This window comes from Notolepis coatsorum (assembly GCF_963971535.1).
Source record: "Notolepis coatsorum genome assembly, chromosome: 9".
Taxonomy (NCBI): domain Eukaryota; kingdom Metazoa; phylum Chordata; class Actinopteri; order Aulopiformes; family Paralepididae; genus Notolepis; species Notolepis coatsorum.
Genome location: NC_140173.1, coordinates 68,586,617 through 68,605,094, shown reverse-complemented (window position 1 = coordinate 68,605,094; position 18,478 = coordinate 68,586,617). Strand labels below are relative to the sequence as shown.

General features: G+C 48.4%; 1 protein-coding gene across 1 annotated transcript in view; it reads left to right on the top strand.

Moving 5' to 3' along the window:
* The window catches only part of opn4a (opsin 4a (melanopsin)), a gene marked incomplete at both ends in the record, with an annotated part of 308,754 nt that extends 290,893 nt beyond the window's left edge, over positions 1–17,861 (top strand). The window contains 2 exons of the mRNA XM_084321904.1: positions 17,094–17,423; positions 17,700–17,861. Of these exons, the coding sequence (XP_084178030.1) occupies positions 17,094–17,423; positions 17,700–17,861 (492 nt within the window). The remainder of the gene's footprint in view (positions 1–17,093; positions 17,424–17,699) is intronic.
* Positions 17,862–18,478: the final 617 nt, after the last annotated feature.

The following is an 18,478-nucleotide window of genomic DNA, read 5'->3' as shown; positions in this document are numbered from 1 at the left end:
CAGTATGAAGTAATGCAGTGTGAAGTAATGCAGTATGAAGTAATAAAGTATGGAGTAATGCAGTATGAAGTAATGCAGTATGATGTAATAAAGTATGAAGTAATGCAGTATGAAGTAATGAAGTGTGAAGTAATGCAGTATGAAGTAATGCAGTGTGAAGTAATGCAGTGTGAAGTAATGCAGTATGGAGTAATGCAGTATGAAGTAATGCAGTATAAAGTAATAAAGTATGAAGTAATGCAGTGTGAAGTAATGCAGTGTGAAGTAATGCAGTATGAAGTAATGTAGTATGAAGTAATGCAGTATGACGTAATGCAGTGTGAAGTAATAAAGTATGAAGTAATGCAGTGTGAAGTAATGCAGTATGAAGTAATGCAGTATGAAGTAATAAAGTATGAAGTAATAAAGTATGAAGTAATGCAGTGTGAAGTAATGCAGTATGAAGTAATGCAGTATGAAGTAATAAAGTATGAAGTAATGCAGTGTGAAGTAATGCAGTATGAAGTAATGCAGTGTGAAGTAATGCAGTATGAAGTAATAAAGTATGGAGTAATGCAGTATGAAGTAATGCAGTGTGAAGTAATGCAGTATGAAGTAATAAAGTATGAAATAATGCAGTATGAAGTAATGCAGTATGAAGTAATAAAGTATGAAGTAATGCAGTATGAAGTAATAAAGTATGAAGTAATGCAGTATGAAGTAATACAGTATGAAGTAATGCAGTCTGGATGCCTCTGGGGAGTGAGTTTACTTGCAGTACCGCTTAACGTCCACAGCCACTTCACTATGTACAGTCCATCGTGACTGTGGATAGACATGCGGTACCTCCGTTACACTAGCAGTGATGATGATGATGATGATGATGATGATGATGATGATGATCATGATGATCATGATCATGATGATGTTTGTTCTATATGCTGATGGTGACAGGCCCAGTACTGCAGTTTAGCACCAACATTGATTTCCACAGAGCTTTTCTTCATGGCATCTGAATACCTCATTTCACATGCTATATTAATATGAGCCAGGTCCAGCAGCGTCAGAGCCAGGTCCAGCAGTCTCAGAGGTCCAGCAGCCTCAGAGCCAGGTCCAGCAGTCTCAGAGGTCCAGCAGCCTCAGAGCCAGGTCCAGCAGCCTCAGAGGTCCAGCAGCCTCAGAGCCAGTTCCAGCAGCCTCAGAGCCAGGTCCAGCAGCCTCAGAGGTCCAGCAGCCTCAGAGGTCCAGCAGCCTCAGAGCCAGTTCCAGCAGCCTCAGAGCCAGGTCCAGCAGGCTCAAGGACTCGTACTATCACCAAGCCATCAGGGTCATGGATACTATTCAGTCATTCAGATTTTAATGATTGTATTTAGTATTTTAAGTATTTTAAAGTATTTTACGTAGATTTTATTCTACTGTTGCACTTTTATATCAATCACACTCAGCACTGTCACTTTCTCATACAGTACATCACTATTATGCTGGTTTTTATTGTGTTTGTGTGTATTGTACTGTTTTATTGTGTATTTTATTGCTATGCTGTGGGTCGAGGGGGCAATAATTGTGCTCTTTTTTGTATGTGAATATGAAGAAGATGCAACAATAAAGCTGAATCTGAATCTGATAACTTGTCCTCTTCATGACAGACTGAAGAAGGTATCGTATACTCACCTTTCTCACACTACAGCTTTTTAGTGGCACGTTTGTTTTGTACGGCACTGAGGACCATTAAACATCTGAGAAGACGTTTGCATCCTTAAACCTCAGTGTGGACATTCCTTTTGTTGTCCTTTGTCTCATCTAATTTCCCTCTGTAAATTCTCTTCCAACTGCTGTCGCGTTGTGCAGTCGACAGCTATCCCCCAGGGGATAATAACAGGGGATAATAACATCTTTAAAACTGTGTAGGACCCAGGCCTAGAACTGCACCCTGAGAGCGGGAACTGCGCCCTGAGAGGGAGGTTTGTCCTGAGTGGGAGGTTCGAAGGGTCAAAGTGGGTATCAAACAGGAGGGAAGACTGTCAAGTTTTAAACTGTGGATACCAAACAGAGAAGGTAAAGACGACTTTAAACTGTTAAACAGTAATCCAGAAAAAATGTATTGCACTGTGTTTTATGTGCTCATTTTATGTCTATTCTATTCTACTATTTTATTGCACTGCACTATTGCACTATTTTACTCTTTTTATTATTGTCTATTTAAAACTGAATCAAACCATAAACAAGGTGGCCTGTTGGGATGTTAGATCCTAATGTGAAAAACTGTGATTTTATATGTCTGCACTTTATGTGCTCATTTTATGCATGTGTTTTTTCTGTTGTGAAGCACTTTGAGCTGCAGTTTCTGTATGAAAGGTGCTATACAAATAAAGTTTATTATTATTATTAGTAGTATTATTATTATCTCGTCTTACAGGGATGGTAGATTACACAACCCACCAACCTGGTCTCTACTGCAGGAATCTTCTCCGGGGAGCTGGGTTCATATACTGTTCAATTGGTCTTGACGTTTGATGGGAGCAGAATTGAGCATAATTACATGAGTACAAGACAATGCATCTAATGGCGCCGAATGCACAAGGAACGATAGGTTATAACTATAACCAAGTTCTGTGAGTAATGGTGACGCTCGGCGTCACTACTGCACTGTACCTCGCTCGTGCACGCGCACTGAATAAAAAATCCCACAATGTACCTTTACATCCCAACATCCGTCTGGCCACACCCCTATCAGCTTACCTACATAAGCATGGGTGGGGCCACATACTCGCCTCCTTCCTAAGCTTTCACCACAAGGTGAGATCAAGGGCCGCAGCGGCGTCTGACGCCGAGCGTCACCATTACTCACAGAACTTGGTTATAGTTATAACCTATCGTTCTGTTTCGTAATGGATCTCGCTCGGCGTCACTACGGCACAAGGGAGGCCGAGCGAGAGCCATCGGCCGACAAATGTACCCCGCTGAGGCCCCCCACAACCATCAGATCAGGGAGGACCGAGCCCCCCCGACCCCCCCTAATGGAGGGCACCCCCACTATTGGAGGATCACGGGAGGGCGACGGATCCGACCGTGCGAAGAGGCACTCAAGCAACTCAACGCACAGGGTGAGCAGACCGTGGCCTGACCCCACGACTACACACACGCACAACCCGCATGCCACCCGGGAATGAACGGAAGGAACAACCTCGTTACTGCCCCCAGAATCACGGGGTCAAGAGCAAACCCAACCCTGTGGCAAGGCCGTAGCAGCGGAGCGCGAAGGAAGACCCAGACCCACTGAAGGGACTGGATCCCCTGGAAAACGGGGGCTCGGAGAGGTCAATGACGCCAGGCATCAAGACCCCACCAGGCGGTCACTTAGTGACACCGCCCCCCACATCGCCAGCGTATTCGGATAAGGCCCCTCCAAGAGCGGGCCCTTTCCCCCCAATAGCACACCGCCTGGTACACTGACCCTGCAGAACAGGCAGTCAGCATGGCCGTAAGCACACAAAAAAGGTTAACCAACGGAAGCAGGCAGCGCACCGGGGAAACCAGGCAACAGGCTGTAACCTGAGCCTGGAGGACTGCGGACGAGACAGGAACCAAAGGAGTCAGCTGAGAACAGCCCCCCCGGCAGAAGGGGCGTATGCTGGCGTTGTTGATCACCATGACAAAGCCTCTTTTAAAAAAAACCCACCCAGAGGGTTTGAGGCAGAGAAGGCTGACATGATTGGCAGACGTCATGAACGTGCAGGGGCACACTCAACCGGGTAACCCGGGAGTTGACTCTGCTCCAACACACCAGGGAACCAACCACCCTGTCGTTACCCTATGCGGTGGTCGTTCCTATAACCCCTCAAGAAAAAAACTCCAAAACACACCTGCGGGCATACACCGGCTATACCGCAGTACAAGTGTTTCAGTTTTCAAAAAAGGGTTATTCCAGGCCTACGGGTCGACGAAACATTACTTCGGACCGGGCCCGGCGGCACGGGAAGCACAGGGTTACCAGAGGAGGTCCAAGACCACCCCAACAGCCCCCTCTTCGCCACGCGTGAGAGAGGAGCGAAAAGAATGGAGAACCAGCCCTAAGCACACCGCACTTGGTATTCCCAGGCGGTCTCCCAACCAAGTACTAACCAGGACCGAACCTGCGTAGCGGCCGAGATCTGACGAGATCGGGCGTGTACAGGTTGGCATGGCCGTAAGCCATTACGACAGTGCAGAGTACAATATGTACCCAACAAGGGTCTCCATAGCGCCTAACCCTGTGACACCCGGACCGACCTGGCATTTTTCCCCCCGAAAAAAAGCACAAGTCCCTCAGGGTACCAGAACAGCAGATCTGCATCCCCGGCGGACAACGGGTTAACTGACCTGGACCAGCGTGACCAGACCAGTCCCGCGTCCTAATCACGCCGACATGCCCACTCCAGGAGAGTGGGTAGATATGCGTGTCGATCTAAAACATGAAAAGCGCCACCCAGACGGTCCCCATTTAGACCGTGCTCAGTGGCCCACCCAAAGGGCGTGAGACCCCTCTACATATGTCCAGCTCTATTCCGTTAACATCCCCCAGATATGAACGAGAATTCATCGAGACAACCTAGTAAACTGGCGCTCGGAAGAGACTGTTATGGTTTGAAACCGACCCCAATCGCACAACACAAGACAGGTATGAGAGTAAGCCAAAACAGGGCAATATTTATTATATAACAAAAAGCGGCACAGTCTCTTTAAGGGAGAACACAAAAAACACTAGAGTCCATGAAATATGAAAACTGCGGCACTGTGCCTTTAACAGGCGAACAGGCTAAGGGACTAGGGGCACTGGAGAGGGGGACAGGGACAGAGGCCCGGAGAGGCGGGCTGGAGACAGGAACAGAAGCCCGGAGAGAGGGGCTGGGGACGGGGACAGGAATCCAACGGCGGAGGCCTGGCACGGGGACCGGGGGCCGACGGCGGAGGCCGGGCACGGGGATCCTCTTCCGTCCCTACACCGAGTAGGGCTCTGCTGCTCAGAAAGGAATCCTCCTCCTCCTCCTCGGATGCTGCAGACGGGCTGCGCAGAAACAAAGGGGGTCCCAGGGGACCGGGGCGAGAACATGCAATCCCCCCGTGGAATAGGGAGCGATGGCGAGCCGGGGTCCGAGGGAGAACACGCCATCCCCCCGTGGAATAGGGAGCAATGGCGAGCCGGGGTCCGGGGGAGAACATGCCATCCCCCCGTGGAATAGGGAGCGATGGCGAGCCGGGGTCCGAGGGAGAACACGCCATCCCCCCGTGGAATAGGGAGTGATGGCGAGCCGGGGTCCGAGGGAGAACACGCCATCCCCCCGTGGAATAGGGAGCGATGGCGAGCCGGGGTCCGAGACCGGAGACGCGGCAGGTGCTGGTAGCAACAAGATGGCACGACGTCTGGAGTGAGAACAAAGGGATCCTCCCGTGGAAGTTTAGAGAGCGAAGACGATGTCCCACTCCAGGAAACGGCAGTAGATGGTAACGTACAGAACCAGCGTACAGAACACAGAACGACCCGACCAGGACTGGAGGGGAGTCTGCAACCTAAGTACTCTCCCGAGCTGATCGCAAACTCCCAACAGGTGCGTGAAGGTAGGGGAACAAGAATGTCCAAAGGTGGGGGCTGGTGAAGAGTAGGAGACAGGGAAAAGTCCTCGCAAGGGTGGGGGCTGTTGAGGAGAGTAGACAGGGAAAAAAGGTCCAGGGACAGGCGAATCCTCACAGAGACAAAACTCCATCCCAGTTGCCCTATAAAAACGCTGTTTTAACAAGCAACCAAGGCGCACTTAGCCCCTGTGTGATCCTGTAACAGAAACACACCGAGCCAGCACTATGTATGCGTCGAGACCCAAACACATCAATGGATAGTCTAGCCAGACACCAAACATTGTTCCTCCAAGTCGCCTGGGAGAACGACACGGAGCCGTCGTGCTTCATGTACCTTCCTCTTTTTATCCAAAAAAGAACACAGACTGACATGAATCCCTCGTGACGCAGGCTGAGGGTAAAAATTTTGTACATTTTTACATCCCACCACCCTCCCATAGGGAGGAGATGGAAATCCCCAGAGAGACTTCCCACGCGAGCTGTATTGATTGAAAAGAATATATTGCAACATTGAGCCATGTAACATTTTGGTTCAGGGCTCTCCGAGGAGGAGGCACTGAACCCATACACACTCAATAATCAAATTGAATAGAATACACACACAATAGAGCAGGACTCCTTTTTGGAGTTCTACTCACCTTGACAATCTGAGGAGGAGGCTCTGCACTCTGAGGAGGCTCCTTCACATGGAAGGAGAGTCCTAACTCACAGAAGGCCCGAGTAGGAGCTTCGTGAGGAGGAGCCCTGACCCCTCCCATCATATGGACCTGAACAGCTCACGGAAGTCTTACCAATATGTGACGTACTCTGTGGCGGGGGAATTTCTGCGGTGCACACGCCCAATATTCCAGGGCGTGGGACCAGGAAACTCCCCGCCCGCCCCCCCTCTTACCCTGTAACGTGCCGAACAGCAACGTGACAGGAACCTTGAAGGACGGGAGGTCTTAACCCCTGCCCATCAAAGAAGGGGAGGAAAGGATTACCAGTTCACCCCTTTACGACCCCACACCCATGATACGATGTAACGACAAAAAAGAGTATGACACAGTCATAGTCAGCTACATGAAGCATCTAACAGCTTCACACAGCTCATGTGCTAACCTGCTATCTGATTTTTACTAAGGAAAAAACACAGAATAGAGAGGGCCCCCTTAAGAGCCCCGGTACCAGACTTACACATGTGCTTCTGTGGCCAACCCAACCCAGTTGTAGATCACAAGATACACACAACCCTTTACCACCACAAAAAATGGCAATACACTCTACAGAGGAACGCCGTTTTTCATAATGAGAGAATACACAATTCTCGATCATTATCGGCCACAGGCCTTGCTAAGCACACACGAAAAGTGACCAAACAATCTTTCCTTTTAGGAAAATACAGTTCCTCAAGCGGTTTTAGCACAACCCCAGCAATCAAGCTAAGGGTTACATCGTATCCCACCACACAGTGACACAATATATTGTAAACAACATGTCTGAGAGGAGGGTGAGGAAGTCCCCAGGGAACCGGGGGGAACACCCCTCCTACCTTACCCTTAATACGGCCAGTTGAACAGGTAAACCTGTTAATATGTGAACACACTGTTCATTGTCATTACAGGCTGAGAAAAGAATTCATTCTTCACTCATATGTCACTAAGCATAGCTTTATAGGTTAGTTTAACCCCCTTAGTTGTGAGTACACGGTACATGAACACACATGATGTTTCTTAACACAACAAACCAGATAATTTTTACATCAGTAACAAACAACCCGATTTGCATGGAGAAGCTAATACCAGTGACAAGACAATTCACACACAACTCGCATCGTATCCTAAATGCAACTTGTTCCTGTTTGCGGACGACTCAGCCCTGCTGGTCTCTGACAAGAACAAGTTGCAGGTTGAAAAAACCCTCAGCTCGGAACAAAGCAAAATCTGCATATGGCTCGCTGATAACAAACTATCATTACACATGGGCAAAACAGAGTCCATTCTCTTCGGTTCAAATAACAAACTCAGCAAGACTGACGGCTTCTCAGTTACAGTGGGTGACAATATTGTCACAAGGAAAGACGAAATTACCTACCTGGGTTCCATCCTAGAGGCAAATCTTTCCTGTGACAAAATGGCATCCAATGTAATAAAAAAAGTCAACCAACGAACTAGATTCTTGTACCGGATCTCCTCTCTGGTAAACAAGAATACCCTGAAGACTCTGGCAGGAGCACTCATTCAAGGGTACTATGACTATGCGTGCACCTCATGGTACCAAAGCACCTCAAAGGCGCTTAAAACAAAATTACAAACATCACAAAACAAACTGGTCAGACTACTACTTGACCTGAACCCCAGAACCCACCTCACCACTGGCCACTTTGACAATCTAGGATGGCTTAGAGTAGACGACAGAGTACAGCAACTTGCAATGGGCCTGGTCTACAAGATACACTATACGACCGGGGTGCCCATGTACATGTCAAAATACTTCCCAAAGGTCAGTTTATACCACAACCACTACACCAGAGGAAGCTCAACAAATCATGTTAAACCCAGATTCGGCTCAAACAAGGGACTAAACACGTTTCGCAATTATGCCACAACAATGTGGAACGCCCTACCCAAAGCTGTAAAGGAATGTGAATCCCTGCCCACATTCAAAACCGCTCTTAAAGAGCACCTACGGGAGGCTGCAATTCGAAACTGGCCACCGTAAATGCCCAAAACCCCCACCACCACCTCCTAATAGACAGTCTCCTCCCCACCGCATGTATATATTCCCTCCCCACCGTATGTATATTTCTCTCCCACCCACCCACCCCCTCCTAATGTACAGTCCCATCCCCATCATATGTATATACTCTGTCAGGATCTAGGGGTAACAGTACTGTATATTGGAATACCGTTTATGTCACAAATGTATCAGTACTAAATACCTATATGTCCCTATGCCATAAATGTCATGTATGTTGTGTATGTCATAAATGTCTATATGAATTGAAAATGGGGGACCCTGATGGAAACAAGACAAACGTCTTTCTCAGGTCTGCATCCCCTTAACAATTGTATGTATTGAGCCGTACTGTATTGTACCCATTCTGCAATCTGTTAAATAAAGTTTTCATTCATTCATTCATTCATTCATTCATTCATTCATTCATTCATTCATTCATAGTGCAGCAACACTCGTTTTGGAAAACATCGTTATTTACAAAACATTTAGAAGGGAAAGAAAGAAGAAGTGTTCAAGGTCCGGTCGGGACCTTTCCTACCATGAGCGCAGACCAAGCGAACTGCAGTCTCTAACAGGGCACCGATAGTAAACACAGCATCTGTGTTGACGACACGGGCAGCGTCGCTGCTCCATCCCGCCGCTACGGTTCTCCTTGTTGACGCAGTCCTCGCCCGGCTGGGCTCCGGGTAGGTTCGACTAACATCCTCTGTCAAAGATGACGTCATAGTCAGAGTGTTTAAAGCATGTTATAGTCACAGAACGTTCAACAGTGTAGCATTAAGCTAACAGCCGAACGGCTGATAGCCACAAGCTAACGTATACCAGCCTGGTAAACACAGCGAGCCAACGCCGCAGCTAACAGCTGCGCGGCTAACAGGTAGGCCACAACTAGCACGCAAGCTAAGCAGCTACACCTGAACCCGTACACAAACGATATAACAAGCCACACTTCCGACAGGTCGCTGTCTGAAACCCTCCTCCCCTTTAAGAGAGAAGAGAAAAAGAGATGTCAACACAGTTTACAACGGTGATTTTACCAGACATCCGGCGGAGCCAGCACAAGTCCCATCTGGGCTGTAGCCGACTTGAACATGGATCTTCCGATAACGAACATCCATGCCCACATTTCCTCGTTAGGGTATACTCTCATTTGTATATGAAAGATGGGGCCTACACGGTGACAGAGAAGCATCCACTCGTCCAGAGAATCCTGGGATCACCAGTTACTGGTCGTGGCCCACTAGTTGACTATAATGGGCTTCAAACCAAGATCCTCCGCCGTCGCCTAAAAGGCTGAACAGAAGGACCCTAATCTGGGGCCGGTTTTCATAAACATTGTCAGCTAGCCCCCATAGCACTAACAGACAAGTGGTGCTCGCAAGCAAACATTACTCACCAAACCTGGAACCCACCGCTTCTCACAACAGTCGGTGCGTCCTACAGTCCAGCTGTGTTGCTGGAGGGTCTTACCCCATCCAGCCGCAGCAAGGAGGATTGTAGTTGGGAGGCATGTCAGCGGCGTGAACTCCTAATACGAAAAAAACGGTGGAGGTGTAGAATGATCATCATCTTCCAGACACTCCAGTAACGAAGACAATATCGCCGTATTTTCTCGAAAATAGCGAGAGAGAAAATAAAGATATGATGTCAACGTATCTCTTGTTTTCCAACTTTCTTCTACTAACAACCTCGTCAAGTGGGGATCTACCGAAGGCACTTCCTTGTGGTGAAAGCGAAGAAGGAGGCGAGTATGTGGCCCCACCCCTGCTTATGTAGGTAAGCTGATAGGGGTGTGGTCAGACGGATGTTGGGATGTAAAGGTACATTGTGGAATTTTTTATTCAGTGCGCGTGCACGAGCGAGGTACAGTGCAGTAGTGACGCCGAGCGAGATCCATTACGAAACAGAACTACATTTGGAGACCAGTCTGGAGAGAACGCCGTGTAGCTCAGACAACAGACAGGATACACTATTGGAAATTACGCAGATAATTCTGTGTTATTTTAATTGATAATTGAGCATCACTCAGTATCAACAATGCACTTTCCCCCGTCAGCGGATAATAACGTGTTGTCTTGTTTTTTGTATCTTATCTTCCAGGGATAATAGTTTACATAACCCATCAGCCTAATTCCCTCTGATACAGAGTTCCCTGTGGGTGAGAACGCCTCGTAACCCACCCACCTCCACTAGATTAGAGCACGGTAGATGTGGGGATGCACAGGAGATGACAGTAATAGGAAAGCTTTCAGCCCATCAGCCAGGAGGTCACTATCTCTTGTTTCCGCAGCATGGCTACTACGTCCTGTGAACCGGATGTTAGATATGGCAGGATGTACGACATGCCAAGATGCTTTATATTATATGACCTAGGTCCCTGGCTATTTATGCAACGCTAGCTACATATCGGTGTCTGTAGAATGAACATTCTCCGAGGTCAATACGAGTCGTGGATCACCGCCGGTGTTTTTGACACGTGGGTTCCAATTTCAAATCGACCAATGTTTTGTATCTTGTGCCATTCTTTTACATTAGATTCAATTATATTCAAATGTATTATCATTATACAGCACAAAGTACAAAGTACAGTACAACGAAAAGAAGTTTGGCATCCAACCAGAGTGCAAATGCCTCTAAGACTATCTGTATGTTCTTCTCCAAGGGCCACAGAGAAGTTGCAGAGCAGGATATCTTCATCTCCGGTCAGAAATTACAGGTAGTATCAGAATACAAGTACTTAGGAGTACACATAGACCCAAACCTTAGCTTCAAAAATCACATAAAAAAAGTCTGCAATAAGGTAAAGTTCAGCTTATCAAACTTCAGGTACATAAGAAACTTCCTTTCAACCGAGGCAGCAAAGCTATATCTTCATTCAATGGTTCTTTCCCACATCACATACTGTTTGATAACCTGGTCCAATTCACATTCCACCATTCTGAAACCACTTCAATCACTATACAAACAAGCAATACAAATTCTAGACAAGAAACCATTCAGGTACCATCACTGTCACATTCTAAAAAAATATAATCTACTCAGTTGGGAAAACCTGACTCTTTATCAAAACGTCTGTCTAGTTTTTAAAATAAAGTGTGGATTGGCTCCTCCTCCTTTGTCCGGTTTCATCAACCTCAAGTCTGCCTCAACCAGGAACACTAGAGGTGCGGCAAGGGGGGACTGTACAATCCCTTTCAAAAAAAGTTTATTTGGCCAGGCCGTCTTTTCATATAGAGCATCCCACCAATGGAACTCAATACCTCAAACAATTAGAGTGTCCACATCATATCATTCATTCAAGTGCAGGGTTAGGGAATGGCTCATTGAAAACCAGCATTGTCAACACTGAGGTGTCTGTGTGTGTATGTGTGTGTGTGTGGATATGGTGCGTTTTTCTATGTCTGGGTCTTTTAATATGTCATGATGTGCTCTGTCCTTGTGTCCATGACTGTATTGTGACCTGTATCCCTATTGTATGTCTATGTGCTTTTGTTGTGTTTTTATTCTAATGTTATTTATCTTGATTTTATTCTGTTTTTATTGCTAACCCTTTTTCACACAGGATTTTAGCCTGTAACTTCTGGCAGGGGGACTGCCAATGGAAATTAGCCTTTTGGCAAAAATTGGGTGCATTTACATTTGTAAAATGTTTTATTAATGTACGCTGTCCCCCTTGATCAAATAAAGTAAACCTAACCTAAACAGTATAACGTGTGATAATAATATACAATGTACAGGAGATTAAACTGAATATAAAATATATAAATTAGTACTACTGAGATTAGATTTGATTAAAATGTATTGTCATTATACAGCACAAGTACAGTACAATGAAAATAGGTTTGGCATCCAACCAGAGTGCAAATGTAACAGTAACGTGCAATAGTAATATACAATGTACAAGTGATTAAACTGGGTATAAAATATATGAATTAGTACTACTAAGTAATAGTGCTAATCCGATGTATGTACAGAGTTGTAGTATTAAATGATCAAGTCAAGAGTTTTATTTGTCACGGCATACAAGCATACAGTGAAATGCGGGTGGTCATGCCTGCAGCGATTGTGCAATAATACAAGTAATAAAAATAAGAATAAGACATAGAATGAGACATAACAGGTATAATGTACATAAAGTTTACAAAAAGCATGGTAAAGACATGCTAAGGTCCTGCGATAGTGCAATACAGTGATAGCTACGGATGAGGCACTGGGTCTTATGTACACTACTATACAATACTATACAATATACAGTTATACTATATATCCTTATGCTATCTTGCTATATCCATCTATTTACTATACAAGAACCGCTCCTGTTATTTTTTTTATTTTTAATTTTTTTTAGTGACCTTTTCATTGTGTAAAGTGACCGTTGAGTGTGTGCGTGTGCAGCGTGTGTGTGTGTTCGTGCTAAAGTGTCTGTTAGTGTGTGAGATGAGCGTATACAGTATGTGTGTTGTGTGTGTGCTCATGTGCTTACTGCTTATCTCTTACAGAATGACCTCCTAGACCCTAATCAGTCAGGCTTCAGGACTGGTCACTCCACAGAGACAGCCCTCATTGCGGTCACAGAGGCACTTCACTTAGCAAAAGCGAAAGGCCTCTCCTCTGTCCTGATTCTCCTAGATCTATCTGCAGCCTTCGACACAGTCAACCACCAGATCCTCCTTGCGGCCCTCGCAGGAATGGGAGTGGCTGGCTCTGCGCTGACATGGCTGTCATCATACCTCAATGACCGCTCCTACCAAGTGTCATGGAGAGGGACCCTGTCGGCCACCCGCCCCCTGCGGACGGGTGTCCCCCAGGGCTCGGTTTTAGGACCCCTTCTCTTCTACCTCTACACTAAATCACTGGGTAACATTATCACGTCTCATGGCTTCTCCTACCATTGTTATGCCGACGATACTCAACTCTTCCTCTCCTTCCCTCCCTCAGATATCCACGTCTCTGAGCGGATCTCGGCCTGTCTGTCCGACATCTCCGCCTGGATGACGTCCAACCACCTCAAACTGAACCTAAGCAAAACAGAATTGCTCCACCTGCCGGCCAAATCCTCCCCCCTAACCGACCTTTCAATCACAGTCGAGAAGGCAGCTGTGACTGCGTCCCCGACCGCCAAGAACCTTGGTGTTGTCCTCGACGACCAGTTGAACTTCTCTGCTCACATCGCAGCGACGACCAGAACCTGCCGATTCCTCCTGAGCAACGTCAGAAGGATCCGCCCCTTCCTGACAAAAGAAGCCACCCAACTCCTCGTCCAATCAACAGTCATCTCCCGCCTCGACTACTGCAATGCACTGCTCGCTGGCCTCCCGGCCACTGCCACTAAGCCTCTTCAACTCATTCAGAACGCAGCGGCCCGCCTGATCTCAAACCTACCGAAGTCGGCCCATGTCACCCCACTTCTTAGGGACCTGCACTGGCTCCCCATTGCTGCACGAATCCGCTTCAAGGCCCTCGACCTAGCATACCGTGCGGCAAAGGGAACCGCTCCCGCCTACCTCCGGTCAATGGTCTCTAACTACACACCCTCAAGACCCCTACGCTCTGCATCTTCTGGCCGCCTCAGACCTACTCCTATCCAAGCTCCGGGAGGGTCATCAAAGAGAAGTCGCCTATTCTCAGTCCTTGCCCCACAATGGTGGAATGAACTACCCACCCCAGTTAGGACAGCCGAATCACGTCCAATCTTTCGCCGTCGACTAAAGACGCACTTCTTCAACCATTATCTGAATTAAAAAAAAAAAAAAAAGAAAAATCTAACCCTAACTAACCGTACTGTCATGCACTTGTCCTAATAAACTAACCTACACTGTAGCACTCAACACTTTGATGAACATTGTTGCTCAGCTGATAGAGTTGTGCCCTTCCTGATGGCTTGTCGTACAGAACTTGTAAGTCGCTTTGGATAAAAGCGTCAGCTAAATGACTAAATGTAAAATGTAATGTAATGTGTGCTTGTGTGTGGAGAGTTCAGTGTTCAAGACTCTGATGGCCTGGGGGAAGAAGCTGAGCCGAAGTCTCTCTGTCCTAGTTGCTGGTGTGTGCAGGCGTTTGCCTGACCACAGCAGCTTGAACAGGCTATTGTTGGGGTGGTGAGGGTCTTTCATTATTCTGCAGGCTCTGGATTTGCACCTCTTGTTATATAAGACCTGCAGGGGTGGTAGTGCAATACCCGTAGTACGCTCAGCTGAGCGCACCACTCTTTGTAGGGCCTTCTTGTCCTGTGCCTTGCTGTTTCCATGCCAGGCAGTGATGTTTCCAGTGAAGATGCTCTCTACAGCTCCGGAGTAGAAGGACTGGAGTATCTTCCCCGATACTCTGAACTTCCTTAACTGTCTCAGGTGGTAGAGGCGCTGCTTTGCCTTTTTTACGACTGAGTCTATGTGTGTTGTCTATGTCAGGTCCTCTGAGATGTGGACCCCCAGGTACTTAAAGCTGCTCACCCTGTCCATGGTAGCCCCGTTTATCCACAGTGGTGTGTGTGTCCCCTGCTGTGTTCTCCTAAAATCCACGATCAGCTCCTTGGTTTTACCAATGTTCAGGAGCAGGCTGTTGTCCTGACACCAGCGTGCCAGTACATCAACCTCCTCCCGGTAGGCCTTCTCGTCGTTGTCAGAGATCAGCCCCACCACCACTGTGTCGTCCGCAAACTTCACTATGGAGTCAAAACATTTCATGACCACAGAGGTGAGTGCCACCGGTCTGTAGTCATTAAGACCTGCTGGGGAGGATTTTTTTGGTACCGGGATTATAGTGGACACCTTGAAGCAGGCAGGGACCACGGACTTAGCCAGGGACAGTTGGAATAATGTGAACAGTGGCCTTCTGCTGCCCTCTGGTGGGCACCTTCAGATTGTGCACGCTATTATATATTTATGGCTAAATATCATTGATTGATTGATTGATTGAAAACTTTATTAACAGATTGCAGAATGGGTACAATACAGTACAGCTCAATACACACAATTGTTAAGGGGATGCAGACCAGAGAAAGACTTTCGTCTTGTTTACATCAGGGTCCCCCATTTTCAATTCATCAGGACATATATGACATGTTCATGTTATGTCCTTGTGCATGTTGTCTTTGGCTCTCCCTTCCTTTGTTTGATGTCGTCCTCCTGTCTGGTTGTTGTATTATGATTATGCCTTTTGTGTCTAGGTTGGTGTTTTCCTAGTGTGTTTCAGATATTTTTGTATTATTGCCTGGGCTCGCCAGCTGTTGGTCATTTCAATCAAGGGTAGTATTTATACCTGCTTGTTTCTGAGTTCCTTGTGGCGTCATTGTCTCCGTTCTACCCCGGTATCCTGTCGTGTCTCTGTTTACCATTTGTGAAGCTCCCTGTCTGCCGTTACCTTGTATTTCCCCGTGAGTTCGTTCCTGTCTATCCTAGTCCTGTTTTCCAGCTCAGCTGAGGTTTGTTTTCCGTGTTTTACAGTTCGCTTTTGTTTATTCTTTGTAACATGCTTTTGTTAACCACTGCTCAGTAAAAGTCCTTCACTATACGTTACTCTGCCGTCTCTGCCTCCTCTCTCTCGTTATCGTTATCCTGCATTTGGGTTCTCCTCACCTCCCCTCGCCACCCAATCGTAACAGAATGACGCCACCAACCAAGAACCCAGCGGACAGAGTGCATGAGACATTGGGCATTGTAGTTGGCATGGTGCATGGGGATCTTGCAACCTACACCCCTGCTAAATGGGTCTTCCTACTGAAGCTGATCCAATCCGTCGCGGATGAGTGTCCGGACCAGGAGCCGCGGATGAGGGTTTTGGCCTCATGGAGAGGTTTTTTCCTGCTCTACCCTCTACTACTAGTAAGGCTCTTATTGCTAGTACTGTTCCTATGGCTAGCGTAGCAGGTATAGCTAGCAAGCCTCAGAAAGCTAGCAAGTCTAAGAAGGCTATGATGACAGGAGCTGCTAGTTTATCCCCGACAGCTAGCTTAGCCTCTGCAGCTAACCAGGACCCTATCACCAGCGTAGCTCCAGCAGTTATCCCCCTAGCTTCCCCTATTGCTGGTTCAGGTCCTATAGCCAGCGTAGCACTTGCGGCTAGCAAGTCACAGAAGGCTAGCAAGTCTAAGAAGACTGGCACAACTCAGACAGCTAGCGTAGCTCCTACTGCTAGTGTGGTCCCTGCCACTAGTGAAGCCCCGGTAGCTACTCCCTTAGCTCCGGCTAGCATAGCCTCTGCAGCTAGCAGAAATTCAATTAACATGGGCCCCGCAGCTAGCACAACCCAGACAGCTAGCGTCGCCCCTACAGCTAGTTTGGCCCCTGCCACTAGTGTAGCCCCGGTAGCTACTCCCTTAGCTCCGGCTAGCATAGCCCCTGCAGCTAGCAGAAATTCGACTAACATCGGCCCCACAGCTAGCACAACCCAGACAGCTAGCATCGCCCCTACAGCTAGTTTGGCCCCTGCCACTAGTGTAGTTCCGGTAGCTACTTCCTTAGCCCCGGCTAGTGTAGCTCTTGCAGTTAGCACAGTTCCGGCACCTAGCACTGCACAGACAGCTAACCTAGCCTTCACTGCCAGCCTGGTTCCTGCTAGTGTAGCCCCGGCTGTCACTGTTCCTTCTCCGGCTCTTATGCCACATCTCACCGCTAAGTCCGGTCCGGTCTCCACGTCCAGCCCAGCCTCTACACCTGGTCTGGCTGCAATGCCCGGTTCCGGCTCTTCGACTGGCCCTGGCTTCTCGACTGGTCCTGGCTCCTCGACTGGTCCTGGTTCCCCGTCTGGTACTGGCTCCTCGACTGGTCCTGGCTCCCCGTCTGGTCCAGCCCTACGCCGTGGCCTGCGCCGTGGTCTGCGCCGTGGTATACGTCGGGGTCCGCATCGAGGTCTACGCCGGAAGAAACCCCCGTCCGGGGTCCTGCGCCCAGTTCCGAGGTCTGCACCTGGAGTGGTCCCCATCCGGGGTCCTACTCCGGGGTCGTCGCCTTCACACCTCGGTTCCGGCTCCCCTGGTCCGGTCTCGAGTCCTGCGCCTGGAGGGTCCCCCGTCCGGCATCCGACTCCGGGGTTGTCGCTTTCGCACCTTTGTTCCGGTTCCCCTGGTCCGGTCCCGAGTCCTGCGCCTGGAGGGTCTCCCGTCTGGGGTCCGGCTCCGGGTCTGTTACCCTCACCCCTTTGCTCCAGGTCCCCTGACCGGCCCTCTGTTCCCGTCCCCACCCCCTCTCACCGAGCCACAGTTCCCGTCCCCACCCCCCCCCTCGTCGGGCCTCTGTCCCAGAGTCCAGCCCCCCTCACCGGGCCTCTGCCCCCGTCTTCGGGCCCTCTGGCTCTGTGCCCCGTTCACCTTTCTCCGGGCCACCCTTTGGTCCGGTTCCCCAGTCTCCCTGCTGCTATGCCCCTCCTGGGTTATTTTCTCTGGCTCCCGGCCCCAGTCCTCCGGGTCCTCGCCCTCAGTTCGTTCCGGGGTCTCGGCCTCCCGCCTCGCCCGTTCCCGGACGATATTATCGGGCATCTGGAAGCCGCCCATTCGGGGGGGGGGGGATACTGTCATGATCCCAGACAGGGTGCTGTCTGGGACAGTTGGAACAATGTGAACAGTGGCCTTCTGCTGCCCTCTGGTGGGCACCTTCAGATTGTGCACGCTATTATATATTTATGGCTAAATATCATAAATGTTATGTCCTTGTGCATGTTGTCTTTGGCTCTTCCTTCCTTTGTTTGATGTCGTCCTCCTGTCTGGTTGTTGTATTATGATTATGCCTTTTGTGTCTAGGTTGGTGTTTTCCTAGTGTGTTTCAGATATTTTTGTATTATTGCCTGGGCTCGCCAGCTGTTGGTCATTTCAATCAAGGGTAGTTTTTATACCTGCTTGTTTCTGAGTTCCTTGTGGCGTCATTGTCTCCGTTCTACCCTGGTATCCTGTCGTGTCTCTGTTTACCATTTGTGAAGCTCCCTGTCTGCCGTTACCCTGTATTTCCGAGTGAGTTCGTTCCTGTCTATCCTAGTCCTGTTTTCCAGCTCAGCTGAGGTTTGTTTTCCGTGTTTTACAGTTTGTTTTTGTTTATTCTCTGTAACATGCTTTTGTTTATCCACTGCTCTGTAAAAGTCCTTCACTATACGTTACTCTGCCGTCTCTGCCTCCTCTCTCTCGTTATCGTTATCCTGCATTTGGGTTCTCCTCACCTCCCCTCGCCACCCAATCGTAACAGGG